This window comes from Miscanthus floridulus, chromosome 19 (genome assembly GCF_019320115.1).
Source record: "Miscanthus floridulus cultivar M001 chromosome 19, ASM1932011v1, whole genome shotgun sequence".
NCBI lineage: Eukaryota > Viridiplantae > Streptophyta > Magnoliopsida > Poales > Poaceae > Miscanthus > Miscanthus floridulus.
Window position 1 is genome coordinate 99,581,414 of NC_089598.1, and position 20,215 is coordinate 99,601,628.

Here is a 20,215-nt window from a genome sequence, read left to right on the forward strand (position 1 = left end):
GGTCAAACATGATATTTAAAAGTCAAATGTGTCATCTATTTTAAGACGCAGCCGCGCCTACTCGTATGAGACCACATGTGCTGCTTCCTGTACCCGCTCCTCAACCCAGCCCACACCGACTCCCCGCCGCCGCATGCGCTGCTCCCCGTCCCATCACCCCGCCGTTGCGCCGCAATCCCCGTCGCTCCTCACGGGCATCCTCTCAGACCTCGCGGAGATTGGCAACTCCTTTTGTCCGTCGCATGTGACCAGGCGGCCAAGAGAGTGGGGTCGTCGCTGGCCGAGCCCAGGCCAGGCGAAGGCGCAGCTGGCTACTGGCAAGGCGCACCACCATCGTCGGCCGTCGGCTTGCCGGACTCAGCCGTTCCCTCGCTCTGTGTTGTGTTGTACGGAAGAAGAGTGAAACCGCACGTTGCAAGAGTATGTTTCATGTGTTTCAGATGTTTTAGAGGCATGTTGCAAGTGTTGTATATCGATGTTGTAAAAGTAGATTGGGATGTTACATATGTTGTAATGGCTATACGCGTATGTTTGAAGTTATGTTCCAAATGTTTCATCTGGTCCAGACATATTGTGCAAGTATTTTATCTGGATGTTGTAAAAGTAGATCTGGATGTTGTATATACACGCATGTTGTAAGCATATATTTCAAGTGTTTTTAAGGTGTTTCATACGTATGTTTGCAAGTGTTTCATCTGGATGTTGTATATGTTTACAATGATTTTGAAATGTTTTTCAGACGCTTTCGCAAGTGTTTCAATGCTTATTTCAAGTGTTTATCTGTCTTTTTTTTATATTACAACTATTCTATCTAAATATTTTAAAAATAGATTGAGTGTTTATATGGGATGTGGGAAACTGCTGGCAGTGCGGACGACGTCCGTAGTGGCATGGACCCACTGCTGATGTGTTTGCTCGTGAGCCCGACGACGCGCTAGGCGCTTGCTCCCTCAGCGTCCAGACACTAGCACCCGGTTCAGACGTGCGGAGGCTAGCAAAGATTGAGGGCACTTTTGGCCGCGTTGGGGAGCGGCGTCTCCGTGCCAAGCACCCATCACACGCCCACGCCCAGAGGCCGGTGGGTGGGTGGGGGGTGGGGGGGGCGGGCGGGGGTGGTGGTGGGGGTGGGGGGGAGGGGGGAGACCAAATAATCGTCACTTCTATATAAGGATTAAGTACCCCCAGCCCTTCCCACCAAACGCACCCAACCGGAAGGTGACCAATTTTCCCCCGCGCACCAATGGCCGGCCAAGGAGAGGCCGTCGTCGTTCCGGAAGGAGACCGCGAGCCTCTCCAGAACCAGGAACTCTTCCTCGACGCCGCTCGCGCGCTGATGCTTTTCGGCGCTGCCGCCAACATCATAGCCTCCTCCGAGGACCCCATGCAGGCGTTCCTCAGCCTTCGATCTGCTGTGTTTGCTAGGCGCGTGCCTCCTCAGTCCTCACCCTGGTGCCAGCGGCAGAACATTTCCCGCGAGCCGCACTGCCTGCCGTTGCCATCCTGAACTTGAAGCACTTGTTCACTCTGTGCAACTAGCTCGACGGCCTCGGTCCTCGGAGTCGGAGTTGCATGGTGCAGCTGGATCACTCGTTGCTAGTTTGCTCTTTGGCGTGGTTTTGGCATTTTGAAAGTCAATAAGGATGATGAACTTTTTCTTTCTTTGCTCCCGCGCTTCGGTTTCTTCCTTACGCGAGTCTGGTCCTGTTATATGCTCTGTGTTGGCCGTGGTAGAAGAAGCTGTGTTCTGGAGTGAAGCCTTTTGTATTGGGCTATACCGCTATGCTGTCCGGCGTAAACCAAACGAAGCAGAGTGCTCCTATGTCAGTCAGACAGGTGCCACGTATCCCCCGGTCATGTCTGTTCTATTTCTTAACAGAAGATCTGTCTTCCCATGTTCTATTTCTTAACAATAAAAATCTTTCTGTCACCCAGTGCCGTCTGATCCTCCGGTTGCAATCAGAGATTTATAATGGAATCCTAGCAGGTTCATTCAGGTTGGCTGCCACTGTCTGAATCTCGAACGCAGCTCCTGTCATATGATGCAAAATCGATGCATAATAGCAGGACAAGGCCATTCACATGCAGCGAGTGCGAGTGCGACAGGTTGAAGAAACCTGGCGGGATCTCTCCTTGCACTGCATGGTGGAGCTAGTTGCACAGAGCAAGGAGGTGCTTTAGGATGGCGATGGCCAATGCGGTGGCGACGGCCAATGCGTCTTGCAGGAACCGTCCTGCTGCCACTGGCACGAGGACGAGGAGACACACGTGATACGCCGAGCGGCCAGAGGAGGAGGCCAACGAAGGCCCGCTGCATCGCACTGGCCGCGCGGTTCTCTGAGCCTGAGAAGATGGTGGCTACGCCCAGCAGCATGAGCACGCGCGCGGTCATTCGGAGAGCGCTATGAGTTGCAGTTACTATCAAAGGGCGGAACGCTTTGGCGTTGTCGTCGCGATCAGATTGCAGAGAGCGCTTTGAGTAGCAATCACCATCGTAGGACGGTAGGAGGTAGGACGGAACGCTTTGGCCTTGTCTTTGCGATCAGAGTGCAGAGAGCCAGAGAGCGCTTTGTGTTGTTGCGATCGCTATCTGAGGCCTCAGCGCAGTTTGCCTTGCCATTGCTACAGAGAGGGAAAACGCTTTGGGTCCGCGAAGTGGGCTGTGGGCAGCACCAGTACATGACTCTGCAATATTGGTTCACATGATATTCCTAGTGCCGGTCCTAAGAATTTCATGAGATGGGGTGAAACTAAAAAACGCTTCTTAATATAAATGTCAAAGTTACCAATCTACTTTTTTCGTATACTTAAAAAATATTAGGCACAAGGAAAATTAACAAAAATGTTTATCTTGAGAAGACACGATGGATATATATGTTCCTATGTCATCCATGGTGAGTGACTATCATGGCTGTGGCGGGATGATTGAGTTTTAGTTGGGTTGGTTCTAGCGTGATTTGGACTAACCAGGGTATCGAATTTGTGTGTTGTGCAACACATTTCTTAGTTTGTGAATATGAAGGTGTTGAGTATATTGGGATGGTTGACGCCATTAGAGAAGGTCAAGCAAGGGGTTTTAGTTGATGGACCACGGACGGTGAAGACCGAATATGAAAACTTGACTAAGGGACCAAGAGGCCGAACGACAGACCAAGGATGCTTAGCATTTGGCATGGCGACGAGCAAGAGCACATGCGAGATGGATGAAGACAAAGTTAACTGAAATCAAGGTTGAGGTTGAACATGCAAGTCAAGACGAGACGTCACAGACACTTGGTGGGTCGTCGGGCCGAGGACATAGAGGACACACGTTGATATTGGAGGGGATGCGTTTCGGCTAACACGACCTTGGAGAGTTTGCCAAAACCATGGGAGGAGTAGTTCTCAGGTTTGGACCCTTCAAATCCGAGGGATGATAGGGTGCCACATGGCATTAATGCAGAGCTTGCATCGAGGCGAAGTGACTTCATGAAGGGTCAGTGATCGTCTGATGCATAGAAAACAACTTGGACCATTTTGCTCCGGATATCTAAGTGGTTTACATTATTTGATCCTAAGGATATTTTTGGAATGTGTAATAGCCTTTATAAATAAGAGGGAGGTTGCCTAAGATAGCCATCCTTCAACCACCTGTTTATTTCTGAGGATATTTAGAAGTAGAGCAGGCAATAGAGATTTTGTTTTTTAGGTTTTGACTATGAGTTAGGGAGCCAAGATAGGCCGGCAACGGTCCGTTGATGCGGGGTTGTCCACTACCACCGACTTGGAGGTTCACCAGAATTGGATCTTCGATTATTGTTTTCAGGTCTGACAATACTGGTAGAACAAGCAACGAAAACTGTTTTGGAGATTTTAGGTATGAGTTAGGTGCCTGAGATTGTCAGCCTTGAGATAGCCTGTGTCAATGTCGGTGTGGCACCAACAATGATATAAAATCTTGAAGTGGACCTGTTTTTGATATTTTAGAGAAAATTCTTGAAAACCGTTGATGATGATATTCGAATAATTGTTGGAAAGATTGCAAAGTTAGATTATTACAATTATTGTTTTCTATACGTACTGTTGGAGATGCTCTTAATTGTCATTAAGCCGATTGCGGAATTGTCTGTTATTGTCTGTTGTTGTCTTAACTCTTAAGTCCAATGATTGAAATATATATGAAAAGTAAAACTTATACAACCGTATACGTGCACTTCCTCCGATTTCTTAAAGTATGTCGTTTTGGACAGCGATACGGACTCCGAAAAACAACTTTGACCATTATTTTTTTGCTATAAAGTATTTATAAAATATAGTCAATATATACTTTTATGAAACTACATTTTGAGATGAATCTACTTACATCACTTTCATATTTTCAAACTCAATCCAAAAGAATTTATTTATAGTTATTAAGTTTAAAATATTTAACTTAAGACAACCTCAAAACGACAATGAAATTGGAGGCAGCAGTAGTTTTAGGTGATCATGGGTGTACTGTGCTCTAGTCCGACTAGTTGGACCGAAAGATTGATGCTAGATTTGACCATGAAACAAATCCTTTTTACTTTCTCGAATTGTTGTGTTACTCCAAATTTTGTCCTCAGTTTGCAAAACAATTGCCTCCTTTAACTTTCAAAACAGTTTAAATTATCTCCCTCCTCAGGTCAAAAGTGGTTTTAAGGTGGTTCTGTCATTTTCTAATTTAAATTTTCTAGTGAACAAATTCAAGTAACCAAACTTTTAAGAATATTGTATGTGATATTTCAGCCTCTAAAAGATTTTAATGAAAAAAAATTTAGATCTCGGTGAGCCCTATAATTTGGTATAGGATGTGTATCCATCCGACATCATTTGAAAATTTAAATATCAAAATCTAAGATTTTTTTAATTGAATACTAGAGCTCTAAAATTTTTAAATAAAAACTTGTCAACTAAAAAGTTGTAGCTTGGATTGACAACTAAAGCCCCCTTTGGCACGGCTCATCCAAAACGGCTTCACCGGTGAAGCCAAAGCCGGTGAAGCCAGAAAAACTGACTTTTCTCGGCTTCTAGTTCATTTTAACCCCGGCTTACAAAACGGCTTCACGCTATAGTGCCTCGATTTGCGCAAAATAAATGAAGCCAAAACCGGCATAAGCCGTGCCAAAGAGGCCCTTAAACTTTGGTAGAGATCATGTCAATGTCCGAAGTCATTTGATAATTCTAAATTTTGAAATATGAGAGCATAAAACAAATATCTAAGAAATCTAAATAACTTCAGTAAAAAACTTGCTAACTACAAAGTTGTAGATCATACTGAGAACAATAACTTTGGTATAGATCATGTCAACATCTGAGTTGTTTGATAATTCTAAATTTTGAATTTTAAATATTGGGAATCTAAATGATTTTTGTGACCAGGGTTCAAAATCTTGGCAAAAATTTGACAAAATTTCACGAATTTCGGTGGTGGCAAAAAAAATCCAAATTTTTAATACACTAATTCGTGTGTTATATGACTCTAGACTCTTGGAGACGAGGCCGTACATCACTGTTGCGGTATCTATTCCACCTCGGAGCACAGGACATGGCCGAGGCGACGGGGCGCTCGTCTCTCAGCTAAGTCAAGGTGGTTTTTGCAAAACTGGCGTCGAAGAGACAGGAAGAAGACGGTTTTATTTGTTTTGGCACAAAAATATGTGCAAAACTACAACAGGATTGCAATAAATTAAAAGAACATTTTCTTGGGTTTCCGACCTAATTCGTACTTGTTATTCAAACACTTACAAAAATATACAATACACACGATTTATGATAATGTGTTTACAGTATATGGTCTAAATCACACGATTCATTCGCCTGGCTTTATTTTACACAAGACAAACCCTGCAATCTACTCCACCACACGCACATCTTACATGGCTTGAATTATGATATGACCTTCCAAGCCAGCAGTGCCACGACAAATGAGAAACGACGACAGAATAATTCTTCAAGGTCGCATGTATCATGTATAATGATCAGCCTCTCCATCGTTTGAAACCCTTTGAAGATTTTTTTTGTGACCCTGCAGGATTTATGCACTTTAAATTAGTGCGGTTTGTTTGAAAGAACAGGCATGACGTTTGCTGTAAATTCAAAATTATAAGCTCTCTGGCATACCAAACTGGCCCAAGTAATCATATCATCACTTACCCGTAACTTGATCTCTTACGGTCTTACCACACGGAGTTTCAAGCCTAAATAGCTCACAAGACTCATCGGTCACGAAGCAGCTAAACTTACATCATCCATGGCGGTGCACATCGCTTTACGTTCGCCGACGTCAGGGATGACGAAACAAGGCCAGAAAACCGCCAACCGCGGTGACCACCGCCATCGCCCACACGGCCGCGGCGACGGGCAAGGAGGGCATCGCCGCGGCCACTTTCCACGCGAACAACACGGTGAGCAGCGTGCAGAGCGCCCAGACCTCGTGTTTTAGCCGACGCCTCCTTCCGCCGAGGTCGGCCGCCCCGGCGGGCGGCGGCAACCGCTCGTAGGCGCGGAGGCTGCGGAAGAGAAGCAGCAGCGTGGTGTAGCTGGCGCCCACGAACGCCGCGGAGCCGACGTCCCCTGCAGCTGCGGCTCTGTAAGCGGACACGCCGGACGTCAGGGTTACGGCGGTCAGGCCTGCGAAGGCGAGGACCGCATCGGCGCGGCCGATTCGCTCCATGCACTGATCGGAAAACTTGCGGCGTCGAGTCGTCCTTGTGTCACAAGACAGGATAGGGAGAACAGCTGGTTCAGGCAGGGGTTTTGGGTATGTGTGTGCGTGTATGTATATATAGAGTAGCAGGCAGCACATCTTGCTTGAACAATAAGGATCAGAGTTTCTTCGGTCAACAACGCAACGTGTGTTGCATGGTCGAAAGTCGAAACGAGTACACAATAAATATCTCCAACCGCCATTGACGACATATCATGGCGTTTTCTTATGACAATGACAAAGTTTGACCGAAGAACAATCCGTTATATTGCTACCGACATCTCTACATCATTAGTTGTAGAGATTCATGGTTGGTAAGCTCTAGATGCTTAAAGGAAAGGCAAGGCTTACAATCCGTGAAGATTCTAGGTAGAACCGTAGAAGTTTTTCTATTTCTGATTGGTTTGTACAGTATTCGATAATTTTTGTTCTTGAGGTGGAATAAGTTCTATATAATTTTTGTTCTTGAAGTGGAATAAGCTCTAGATAATTTCAAGAGTTACCTGGTGGAGGCGTGAGGGGATATAAATGGTTAGAGGAACCTAGGATCAGTTCTTATCCTACTAGGATTAATAGTAAATTGTAGGTTTGTTTATTTCTTTTTTATTCTCATTGCTTTGCTCTAAGTTATGCCACATCACTGTGGTAAATTTGAAGCAGCCAGTGCTGCAAATAAACCTACGAGATGTTCGCTGCAGCTCTTGGATATAACTTCATTTCTGTATGTTTGTTGATTTTGTTTATCTTGCTGTTCACCATGCTGTTACTTACAGTAGGTTCACAAAGAATCGAATTTGCAATGTTCATCTCACGGGATTCCACTATGCCTTTCGCTCAGCGCAGTGCCAATCCAGATATTTTTAAGGGACAATTCATGAAAGGCTACAATAATTTTCCTGCCTCTGGATTGGATCACTATTACCATGACAGTGAGAAAACTGGTTAGCATGCAGTACATTTGGAAACAATGATGTTCCCCATGCGGGAACAGTCGGTTCTGATGTAGTGATGTTCCTCTTCATGCGTGGAGTGGACTTCAGATGAGGACTCATGTCTGTCGCGGTGCCGTGCCGCCAAGTAGAGCACCCAGCTATGGTACCCAGCTTTAGTTACTTACCAGATGCAGTTTTGGCCGAGTTTTCTCATATTTGAGCCATGGGCATCGCTGCAGAAGTTTAGTGTTGCAGGCTTGTAGTGGGGTCTATCCTAGTGAGCGATCAACATACTGTTTTCATTTTTCAACCAGGACTAGCAGTCTGCTAGTTGGTTCTGGGAGGCGCATCTTACGCTTGTAAACTCTATTCCTTTTTATTATTGTAAGCCGATACCCAACCCGTGCCTTTCAAGGGAAAAAAGAAGACATTCTGCATGGAATGAACTCCAGATGAGGATTCGGCTCAGGCGCCCAGTAGAGCACCTAGATGCAGTTTCTGTAGTCTGGACCTTGTTTCTTTGCTGTTTAGATGCATGCGGTTTTTTCCACAATAACCGAATTTCATTACTGAGGCAATTAAATTACAAAGTTCAGATTTAGATGCAGATTTGGGTCATGTTTTCCCAGAACATTGCCCTTTTGTCCTAGTTTTGACGCATTGCACCAAAAAAGGACGTTAAACAAGCCAGACGGCCGGGTGAGAACAAACGATACAAGCACAATATAAAATACTACCGCTCTGCGGCGTGTGCTGTTTGAGGTTGATTAAAGCAGGATAATCCTTGCTTCGTTTAATAGCGAACACATACAAAGCAGCCGTAACTAAGACCGTCTTCAACGACCCTTCTCCAAAATACAAGACCCATTCCACGTTTGGGTAACGGCACAAGCTAAAGGTTTAATACCAATTTTTTTTCTTCTCTGACAACCAGACCCAAAAGAGAAAAAATATTTTTGGGTAACGGTACTTCATGGTGGAGCTAGTTGCACGGAGCAAGGAGGTGCTTTAGGACGGCGATGGCCATGGCGGCGGCGATGGCCACTGCGGCTTGCAGGAACCGTCCTGCTGCCACTGGCACGAGGACGAGGAGAGACACGCCGAGCAGCCAGAGGAGGAGGCCAACGAAGGCCTGCGTCGCACTGGCGGCGGGGTTGTCGAAGCCTGCAGAGAAGATGGTGGCCACGCCCAGCAGCATGAGCACGCGCGCTGTGTCGAGGAGAAGTGGCTGGAGACGAAAGTCGCGGCGGCCCGGGACCACGGCATCACGTCGCTCGTCCATTGCAGCTGGAGTGCTGGTGCTGAGCGTCTCGCTTGGACGACCTGCGTGGCCGGGGCTGCGACTTGGCTCTGGAACTCTTGGAAGGGATGTGTGCTACGCTAGCACCTCACACTAGCTGTCTAGCTGGGCGTGGGGCTAGAGACGAAAGCTCGCTTCGTTTTATAGGGCCTTCAGAGAGCATTGCGAGGCCAGACATGCCTGCCCACACATTCTTTCTCGATCTCGAAATGAAAACACCCCACGTCGCTATCAGAGTGCAGGGTATGAGGGTCTGGTGGCCGGTCTTCCCTTAGCTGCCACTACGCTAGCTATCAAAGTGCAGAGTGCAGACTGCACACTGCAGACACAGCGCTTTGCTTTGAGATCGCTATCAGAGAGGGCAGAGCACTTTATCTTGCCTTCTCTGAGTGCAGTTGCGTTGCGATCGCTGTCAAAGGGCATAACACTTTATTTGCCTTTCTCTGCGCTACCTCAGTTTTGACCTCCGAGAACGCTATATATGCTTTGGCGTTATCTCAGAGTGCAGTTGGGTTGCGATCGCTATCAGAGGGCACAACACGTTTTGGCTTTGTCTGCTCTACCTGAGTACCGAGAGCGCTATGCGTTGCGATTACTATCAAAGGGTGGAACGCTTTGGCCTTGTCTTGGCGATCAGAGTGCAGAGGAGCGCCTTGTCTTGGCGATCAGAGTGCAGAGGCATGCATATTTTAACAGGTGGGCATAGGATTACAGGATGTCAGTGTCCGAGTGATAAGGAAACATTGAAATAAAGCACACGGGGAGTAAGAACACAACACGTTAAAATGTTGATGGCTTGATGCAACGTGTCCTAACGGTGGTCAGCTCCGACATCCAAAAAAAAATGATACTTGCTAAGTTGCACTGGAAATCGATTGTCAAAAGAAGCATCCATCTAACTACTGGATCCGAGCTATATATTAAACTACGAATCAACTTTTAGAACATGTGACATGTGACAACCCTAGCTCCGATCCTAGTACAAGTTGGTGACATCACAGGCAGCCAACTGTGGACAGAAGGCGGTGGGAGATTGCCGGCAGAGGAAGGTGACATGGCGAAGGCGGTGGGAGATTGCCGGGGTGGAATGGAAGATGGGGAGGTGGGCAAAAGGGACAACATTTTCCACCTATCTGGTTTAAGTTTTTAGCAAGCTGGATTTCTCTTTTGAGATCTTTCCAATAAGATTTTGTCCATGCGTGCTTCCCCCTTGGCTGGTTCCTCCTTGTTAAAAGTGTATGACAGCTCATCCCTCCGAATCGGTAAAGCTAGTGTTAGGTTTTGCTGAATACACTAACATGGTAACCAAAAGCTCTGCTTGTTGTTAGGGTATTGTCCTTCTTAGCTCACCTTTTACATGCGCTGTGGCAAACAAGCGCCTCAAAAACATATTTTTTTCATACGTCTGTGACGTCAATCACTACCACACGGCGGATTGTCATTGTCTATGTAACCCTTGAATGGAGAGATACGGAACAACAAGAGGCTAATGGGATGGGACCTACAAGAAAAATTATATGCTCCATCTGGGTTGGAAAATGCAATTCGAACGTGAAAGGTATACCTGAATAAATCAATTCTAGAGTTTAAATTAATTTCTAGACTTATTAGTTTTTTTTATATTTAATCAAGTTTATAGAAAAGAACATAAATGTTTATGATACCAAGTATATTATAGAAATATATTTAATGTATCTAGTGATAATAACTTGGTTTCATAAATGTTGGCCCTCGTTTCTATCCTTTTTTTATTGGAAAGACGGGAGACGAAAAGTCAGCAGCTCGTTCAGATTTCCGACAAGCCAATGATGGTAAAAGGAGTTCGCCAGTTACACCATCCATGTCGGCCATTTGCAAGGAGAAAATAAAATATTTTTTATAACTAAAAAAAAAGCATCGGGTGCGTCTATGAAGTTACTCCCTCGGGTCCAAAAATATATCATTTTATTTGACTGTTCGTCTTATTCAAACTTTTATATAAATATTATTTATTTTGTTATGACTTATTTTATTATTAGAGATGCTTTAATAGTAACTTATTTATTTTAGTATTTGCAAAAAATCAAATAAGACAAATGGTGAAACATGATATCTAAAAGTCAAAGGCGTCATCTATTTTGAGACGCAGCCGCTGCCTACTTGTACGAGAGCACGTGTGCTGCTTCCTGCACCCGCTCCTCAACCCAGCCCACACCAACATAATTCTGTGCTGGATTGAACTAGATAAGAACCACTATGACAAACGCGTGGTTCGTTCCATGTTCTATCATCATAAGCTTGTAGAGAAACACAGATGGAGACAAAGTTATCGATACGTTAGGCGATATGGACAAAAAGATTAGTTAGGGGGGCTAGTTAGATCAGCCTTCTAAATCAAGAAATGGGGGCAAGTTGGGCTACATATTGTATGCAAGCAAGATATACACGTTAGTTATGGGTGCTAATATTTATAAAACCGACTACTGTCTAAGGGTTGGGTTTGGATACATGAGGTCACTCATAGCAATCATGAACTGAATTAACAAGTACCGGATTGGTTGAGCTGCTAGATCACCCTGGTCCAATCACGAGAATGGACAAACAAAAGGTACAACACTGCTTGAAAAAGCATATGCAGCTAGTACAATCAGTACTCGTGCACACATAAAAAAGAAAAGACCTTACGCACAGAATTATTGGTGCGCACTGCAAATGGTGAAAGAATCATGGAAAAAGTACACGTGCTCCCGTGATTGGACACGTGTGCTGCCAGTAGCCAGCTATGCCGCCGCATGCGCTGCTCCCTGTCCCCGCACCTCGCCGTTGTGCCGCCATCCCCGTCGCTCCTTACGGGCATCCTCTCAGACCTCGCGGAGATCGGCAGCTCCTTCTGTCCGTCGCATGTGGCCAGGCGCCCAAGAGAGGGGTCGTCGCTGGCCGAGCCCAGGCCAGGCGGAGGCGCAGCTGGCTACTGGCAAGGCACACCACCATCGTCGGCCATCGGCTTGCCGGACTCAGCCGTTCCCTCGTTCTGTGTTGTGTTGTACGAAAGAACGGTGAAACCGCATGTTTCAAGAGCATGTTTCATGTGTTTCAGATATTTTAGAGGCATGTTGCAAGTGTTGTATATCAATGTTGTAAAAGTAGATAGGGATGTTGCACATGTTGTAATGACTATACACGTATGTTTGAAATTATGTTCCAAATGTTTCATCTGGTCCAGACATATGTTGCAAGTATTTTATCTGGATGTTGCATATACACGCATGTTGCAAGCATATGTTTCAAGTATTTTTAGGTGTTTTATACGTATGTTTGCAAGTGTTTCATCTGGATGTTGTATATGTTTGCAATGATTTTGAAATGTTTTTCCAGACGTTTTCGCAAGTGTTTCAATGCTTGTTTCAAGTGTTCCATCTGTCTTTTTTTTATGTTGCAACTGTTCTTTTTGGATATTTTAAAAGTAGATTGAGTGTTTATATGGGATGTGGGAAGCTGCTGGCAGTGCGGACGACGTCCGTAGTGACGTGGACCCACCGCTGATATGTTTACTCACGAGCCCGACGCGCTAGGCGTTTGTTCTCTCCCTGTACGGGCAGCGTTTAGACGCTAGCGTCCAGATCGGACGTCCAGACGCTAGCAAGTTTGATCAAAGATTGAGGGCACTATGGACGTTAGTGATCCTTTTGGGAGCGGCGTCTCCGTGCCAAGCACCCATCACACGGCCACGGCCAGAGGCCAGGGGGGGGAGACCAAATACTCATCACTTCTATATAAGGATTAAGGACCCCAGCCCTTCCCCACCAAACGCACCCAACCGGAAGTTGACCAATTTTCCCCCGCGCACCAATGGCCGGCCAAGGAGAGGCCGTCGTCGTTCCGGAAGGAGACCGCGAGCCTCTCCAGAACCAGGAACTCTTCCTCAACGCCGCTCGCGCGCTGATGCTTTTCGGCGCCGCCGCCAACATCATAGCCTCCTCCGAGGACCCCATGCAGGCGTTCCTCAGCCTTCGATCTGCTGTGGTTGCTAGGCGCGTGCCTCCTCGCCCTGGTGCCAGCGGCAGAACATTTCCCGCGAGCCGCACTGGCTGCCGTTGCCATCCTGAACTTGAAGCACTTGTTCACTCTGTGCAACTAGCTCGACGGCCTCGGTCCTCGGAGTCGGAGTTGCATGGTGCAGCTGGACCACTCGTTGCTAGTTTGCTCTTTGGCGTGGTTTTGGCATTTTGAAAGTCAATAAGGATGATGAACTTTTTCTTTCTTTGCTCCCGCGCTTCGGTTTCTTCCTTACGCGAGTCTGGTCCTGTTATATGCTCTGTGTTGGCCGTGGTAGAAGAAGCTGTGTTCTGGAGTGAAGCCTTTTGTATTGTGCTATACTGCTATGCTGTCCGGCGTAAACCAAACGAAGCAGAGTGCTCCTATGTCAGTCAGACAGGTGCCACGTATCCCCCGGTCATGTCTGTTCTATTTCTTAACAGAAGATCTGTCTTCCCATGTTCTATTTCTTAACGATAAAAATCTTTCTGTCACCCAGTTCCGTCTAATCCTCCGGTTGCAATCAGAGATTTCTAATGGAATCCTAGCAGGTTCATTCAGGTTGGCTGCCACTGTCTGAATCTCGAACGCAGCTCCTGTCATATGATGCAAAATCGATGCATAATAGCAGGACAAGGCCATTCACATGCAGCGAGTGCGAGTGCGACAGGTTGAAGAAACCTGGCGGGATCTCTCCTTGCACTGCATGGTGGAGCTAGTTGCACAGAGCAAGGCCTGCTGCATCGCACTGGCCGCGCGGTTCTCTGAGCCTGAGAAGATGGTGGCTACGCCCAGCAGCATGAGCACGCGCGCGGTCATTCGGAGAGCGCTATGAGTTGCAGTTACTATCAAAGGGCGGAACGCTTTGGCGTTGTCGTCGCGATCAGATTGCAGAGAGCGCTTTGAGTAGCAATCACCATCGTAGGACGGAACGCTTTGGCCTTGTCTTTGCGATCAGAGTTCAGAGAGCCAGAGAGCGCTTTGTGTTGTTGCGATCGCTATCTGAGGCCTCAGCGCATTTGCCTTGCCATTGCTACAGAGAGGGAAAACGCTTTGGGTCCGCGAAGTGGGCTGTGGGCAGCACCAGCACATGACTCTGCAATATTGGTTCACATGATATTCCTAGTGCCGGTCCTAAGAATTTCATGAGATGGGGTGAAACTAAAAATGAACGCTTCTTAATATAAATGTCAAAGTTATCAATCTACTTTTTTCGTATACTTAAAAAATATTAGGCACAAGGAAAATTAACAAAAATGTTTATCTTGAGAAGACACGATGGATATATATGTTTCTATGTCATCCATGGTGAGTGACTATCATGGCTGTGGCGGGATGATTGAGTTTTAGTTGGGTTGGTTCTAGCGTGATTTGGACTAACCAGGGTATCAAATTTGTGTGTTGTGCAACACATTTCTTAGTTTGTGAATATGAAGGTGTTGAGTATATTGGGATGGTTGACGCCATTAGAGAAGGTCAAGCAAGGGGTTTTAGTTGATGGACCACGGACGGTGAAATACCGAATATGAAAACTTGACTAAGGGACCAAGAGGCCGAACGACAGACCAAGGATGCTTAGCATTTGGCATGGTGACGAGCAAGAGCACATGCGAGATGGATGAAGACAAAGTTAACTGAAATCAAGGTTGAGGTTGGACATGCAAGTCAAGGCGAGACGTCACGGACACTTGGTGGGTCGTCGGGCCGAGGACATAGAGGACACACGTTGATATTGGAGGGGATGTGTTTCGGCTAACACGACCTTGGAGAGTTTGCCAAAACCATGGGAGGAGTAGTTCTCAGGTTTGGACCCTTCAAATCCGAGGGATGATAGGGTGCCACATGGCATTAATGCAGAGCTTGCATCGAGGCGAAGTGACTTCATGAAGGGTCAGTGATCGTCTGATACATAGAAAACAACTTGGACCATTTTGCTCCTGATATCTAAGTGGTTTACATTATTTGATCCTAAGGATATTTTTGGAACGTGTAATAGCCTTTATAAATAAGAGGGAGGTTGCCTAAGACAGCCATCCTTCAACCACCTGTTTATTTCTGAGGACATTTAGAAGTAGAGCAGGCAATAGAGATTCCGTTTTGTAGGTTTTGACTATGAGTTAGGGAGCCAAGATAGGCCGGCAACAGTCCGTTGATGCGGGGTTGTCCGCTACCACCGACTTGGAGGTTCACCGGAATTGGATCTTCGATTATTGTTTTCAGGTCTGACAATACTGGTAGAACAAGCAACGAAAACTGTTTTGGAGATTTTAGGTATGAGTTAGGTGCCTGAGATTGTCAGCCTTGAGATAGCCTGTGTCAATGTCGGTGTGGCACCAACAATGATATAAAATCTTGAAGTGGACCTGTTTTTGATATTTTAGAGCAAATTCTTGAAAACCGTTGATGATGATATTCGAATAATTGTTGGAAAGATTGCAAAGTTAGATTATTACAATTATTGTTTTCTATACGTACTGTTGGAGATGCTCTTAATTGTCATTAAGCCGATTGCGGAATTGTCTGTTGTTGTCTTAACTCTTAAGTCCAATGATTGAAATATATATGAAAAGTAAAACTTATACAACCGTATACGTGCACTTCCTCCGATTTCTTAAAGTATGTCGTTTTGGACAGCGATACGGACTCCGAAAAACAACTTTGACCATTACTTTTTTGCTATAAAGTATTTATAAAATATAGTCAATATATACTTTTATGAAACTACATTTTGAGATGAATCTACTTACATCACTTTCATATTTTCAAACTCAATCCAAAAGAATTTATTTGTAGTTATTAAGTTTAAAATATTTAACTTAAGACAACCTCAAAACGACAATGAAATTGGAGGCAGCAGTAGTTTTAGGTGATCATGGGTGTACTGTGCTCTAGTCCGACTAGTTGGACCGAAAGATTGATGCTAGATTTGACCATGAAACAAATCCTTTTTACTTTCTCGAATTGTTGTGTTACTCCAAATTTTGTCCTCAGTTTGCAAAACAATTGCCTCCTTTAACTTTCAAAACAGTTTAAATTATCTCCCTCCTCAGGTCAAAAGTGGTTTTAAGGTGGTTCTGTCATTTTCTAATTTAAAATTTCTAGTGAACAAATTCAAGTAACCAAACTTTTAAGAATATTGTATGTGATATTTCAGCCTCTAAAAGATTTTAATGAAAAAAAATTTAGATCTCGGTGAGCCCTATAATTTGGTATAGGATGTGTATCCATCCGACATCATTTGAAAATTTAAATATCAAAATCTAAGATTTTTTTAATTGAATACTAGAGCTCTAAAATTTTTAAATAAAAACTTGTCAACTAAAAAGTTGTAGCTTGGATTGACAACTAAAGCCCCCTTTGGCACGGCTCATCCAAAACGGCTTCACCGGTGAAGCCAAAGCCGGTGAAGCCAGAAAAACTGACTTTTCCCGGCTTCTAGTTCATTTTAACCTTGGCTTACAAAAACGGCTTCACGCTATAGTGCCTCGATTTGCGCAAAATAAATGAAGCCAAAACCGGCATAAGCCGTGCCAAAGAAGCCCTAAAACTTTGGTAGAGATCATGTCAATGTCCGAAGTCATTTGATAATTCTAAATTTTGAAATATGAGAGCATAAAACAAATATCTAAGAAATCTAAATAACTTCAGTAAAAAACTTGCTAACTACAAAGTTGTAGATCATACTGAGAACAATAACTTTGGTATAGATCATGCCAACATCTGAGTTGTTTGATAATTCTAAATTTTGAATTTTAAATATTGGGAATCTAAATGATTTTTGTGACCAGGGTTCAAAATCTTGGCAAAAATTTGACAAAATTTCACGAATTTCGGTGGTGGCAAAAAAAATCCAAATTTTTAATACACTAATTCGTGTGTTATATGACTCTAGACTCTTGGAGACGAGGCCATACATCACTGTCGCGGTATCTATTCCACCTCGGAGCACGGGACATGGCCGAGGCGACGGGCCGCTCGTCTCTCAGCTAAGTCAAGGTGGTTTTTGTAAAACTGGCGTCGAAGAGACAGGAAGAAGACGGTTTTATTTGTTTTGGCACAAAAATATGTGCAAAACTACAACAGGATTGCAATAAATTAAAAGAACATTTTCTTGGGTTTCCAACCCAATTCGTACTTGTTATTCAAACACTTACAAAAATATACAATACACACGATTTATGATAATGTGTTTACAGTATATGGTCTAAATCACACGATTCATTCGCCTGGCTTTATTTTACACAAGACAAACCCTGCAATCTACTCCACCACACCCACATCTTACATGGCTTGAATTATGATATGACCTTCCAAGCCAGCAGTGCCACGACAAACGAGAAACGACGACAGAATAATTCTTCAAGGTCGCATGTATCATGTATAATGATCAGCCTCTCCATCGTTTGAAACCCTTTGAAGATTTTTTTTTTTTGTGTGACCCTGCAGGATTTATGCACTTTAAATTAGTGCGGTTTGTTTGAAAGAACAGGCATGACTTTTGCTGTAAATTCAAAATTATAAGCTCTCTGGCATACCAAAATGGCCCAAGTAATCATATCATCACTTACCACATGGAGTTTCAAGCCTAAATAGCTCACAAGACTCATCGGTCACGAAGCAGCTAAACTTACATACATCATCCATGGCGGTGCACATCGCTCTACGTTCGCCGACGTCACGGATGACGAAACAAGGCCAGAAAACCGCCAACCGCGGTGACCACCGCCATCGCCCACACGGCCGCGGCGACGGGCAAGGAGGGCATCGCCGCGGCCACTTTCCACGCGAACAACACGGTGAGCAGCGTGCAGAGCGCCCAGACCTCGCGTTTTAGCCGACGCCTCCTTCCGCCGAGGTCGGCCGCCCCGGCGGGCGGCGGCAACCGCTCGTAGGCGCGGAGGCTGCGGAAGAGAAGCAGCAGCGTGGTGTAGCTGGCGCCCACGAACGCCGCGGAGCCGACGTCCCCTGCAGCTGCGGCTCTGTAAGCGGACACGCCGGACGTCAGGGTTACGGCGGTCAGGCCTGCGAAGGCGAGGACCGCATCGGCGCGGCCGATTCGCTCCATGCGCTGATCGGAAAACTTGCGGCGTCGAGTTGTCCTTGTGTCACAAGACAGGATAGGGAGAACAGCTGGTCCAGGCGCGCAGGCAGAGGTTTTGGGTATGTGTGTGCGTGTATGTATATATAGAGCGGCAGGCAGCACATCTTGCTTGGACAGTAAGGATCAGAGTTTCTTCGGTCAACAACGCAACGTGTGGAAAGTCGAAACGAGTACACAATAAATATCTCCAACCGCCGTTGACGACATCTTGGCGTTTTCTTATGACAATGACGAAGTTTGACCGAAGAACAATCCGTTATATTGCACCGTCATTTTACGCTACCAAAATTCGCACCGTTTACGTAGCAAAAGAAAGCTGGAGGACACTGCTACACTGGACACTGCTCTCAAAACATTTCAATCCCTAGTATCGTAGTACGAGGAGCAAATTAGTACTTGGGGATGCTTCTTCTTCTTCTTTTTCCTTGCGTTGAGGAAGCAAATTTGAAAACATATACTTGCAAGGCAAGGCATCCCGAAACAGGGGCGGACCCACAGGGTATGCCAGGTGGGCCACGGCATACCCTGTGGGGCATGCCTTGTACTTAACACTGTATTATGATGTTTAAGATAAAGTAATGTGCAACCTCGTAACAAATTTGTCTGGTAGCATAGTGGTAAGCATCGTGCATTTTGAGCAAGAGATCGCTGGTTCAATCCCGTGCGACCTCATTTTTGTATTTTGTTTTCCATTTTATGGTCGTTGAATCCTTTGCAGCCTCATTTTCGTTTTAAATTTAGTTTCAATTTAATTTTGTCTCCTTTGCAATTAACTATATATAATACACTTTATCCTTTAGTTTCCTATTTTCATCCCCACTTCATTTGTCCCATGAGACCTCAAATGTTTCTTAGTATTATTTTTTCAATTTTTTATCCCCTCTAGATATTATAACTATAAATAATATGTTTTGTCCTTTATTTTTCAATTTTTTATCACATCTTGGTGTGCCATGTGAGATACGCAATGGGATGGAAATCTGTAGCTATGTATCACTGTCCCCTTTTATAAAGTCTGCACTTCAACATTAGTTGTCTAGTCACATTCATTAAATAGGTTATTTTTTCTTCTAGGTGGATGAAGATTATATAATGAGATATTCATGTCATCGGAAAGTTGTGGGTAAACAAGCGAGACATTTAATATTATAATTCTCTTTTATGGCTATATTTTTTAATTTTATTTGAACTATTTATATCATAATATGTCATAGTTTCTAGCTTAATCCTTGAAATTAAGGCTTATCATGTTATTTGATGCATGTGGTTTTTACCGAATTGGAATATTGTTTTAAAAAATAAAAATAATTTTATCAAATTGTATAAGAAAATTTTTGAGTGGCATACCCTGTGCTAAAATCCTAGGTCCGCCACTGTCCCAAAACCGACATATTTGTTTGGTGGGAATGTGGGATAAGTTAGGCACCGTTTGGATCCCAAGGGATTTTAAGAATATGGATAAAAAAAAACTCAACGGTTTTATCGGATTTCGAGATTCAAAAATCTGCCAGTTAAAATCCTTATAAAATCTAGCATGTTTGGATGAGAATCTAGAATTGTAGGATTTTTTCTATAGAGGGTTCAAACGGGGCCTTAGCCATACCTCAACTCATGGGCTCATTGGAGGTAGAAAGGTAAGTTTTTACTGCTAAATACCAAAGTAGCATCCAAATCTTTTTAATATCCTTCGCCAAAAGCATGCTACGTTTGCACACACTTTTAGTACAGTGCCTCTTAATGCTTCGTTTAGAAGGGCATTACTAGAAAATAAGATGCTAGAGTGGAATTGCCTTTGTATCAAGAGTTGCCAACATTAGTTATATGATAAGAGGGATACATTCTTTTGGCTTTCAAACCTAATGGTTCATTCACACTATGTATCGACACCTTGTCAAACACGGCATCAAAGTTATTATGGATTTTTGGCGTGTGGAGCTGCCTCTAAAAATAAAGATTATTTCTATGGTTCCTAAAACCGGGGGTTAATTACTACCCAAAGATAACTTAGCAATGGAAATTTGGCATGGGAATACATCTAATGCCTTATTGTTAGCGTTTTATAAACTGGACTAGTAAATTTATACGATTACCGCGTTGCTCTAGTAAGACGATGGTAGCATCAAAAGACACGAGGATTTATACTGGTTCAGGCCGGAGCCCTA

The 20,215-nt window shown here is 44.5% G+C and overlaps 3 protein-coding genes across 3 annotated transcripts; all 3 read right to left on the reverse strand.

The window, feature by feature from the left end:
• Nucleotides 1-5,714: 5,714 nt before the first annotated feature.
• LOC136529836 (uncharacterized) lies at nucleotides 5,715-6,743 on the reverse strand. Its single transcript, XM_066522894.1, has one exon. It carries the CDS (start codon nucleotides 6,671-6,673, stop codon nucleotides 6,284-6,286), a length of 390 nt encoding a protein of 129 aa, XP_066378991.1. The 5' UTR covers nucleotides 6,674-6,743; the 3' UTR covers nucleotides 5,715-6,283.
• A 1,877-nt stretch (nucleotides 6,744-8,620) lies between these two features.
• LOC136528350 (uncharacterized) lies at nucleotides 8,621-8,920 on the reverse strand. The gene has a single exon (XM_066521299.1). It carries the CDS (start codon nucleotides 8,918-8,920, stop codon nucleotides 8,621-8,623), a length of 300 nt encoding a protein of 99 aa, XP_066377396.1.
• An 8,161-nt stretch (nucleotides 8,921-17,081) lies between these two features.
• Nucleotides 17,082-18,092, reverse strand: LOC136529677 (uncharacterized). The gene is made up of 2 exons (XM_066522753.1): nucleotides 17,588-18,092; nucleotides 17,082-17,392 (listed from the first exon to the last, which is right to left on the reverse strand). The coding sequence occupies exon 1, from the start codon at nucleotides 18,015-18,017 to the stop codon at nucleotides 17,628-17,630; it is 390 nt and encodes a 129-aa protein (XP_066378850.1). The 5' UTR covers nucleotides 18,018-18,092; the 3' UTR covers nucleotides 17,082-17,392; nucleotides 17,588-17,627.
• Between the last annotated feature and the right edge of the window lie 2,123 nt (nucleotides 18,093-20,215).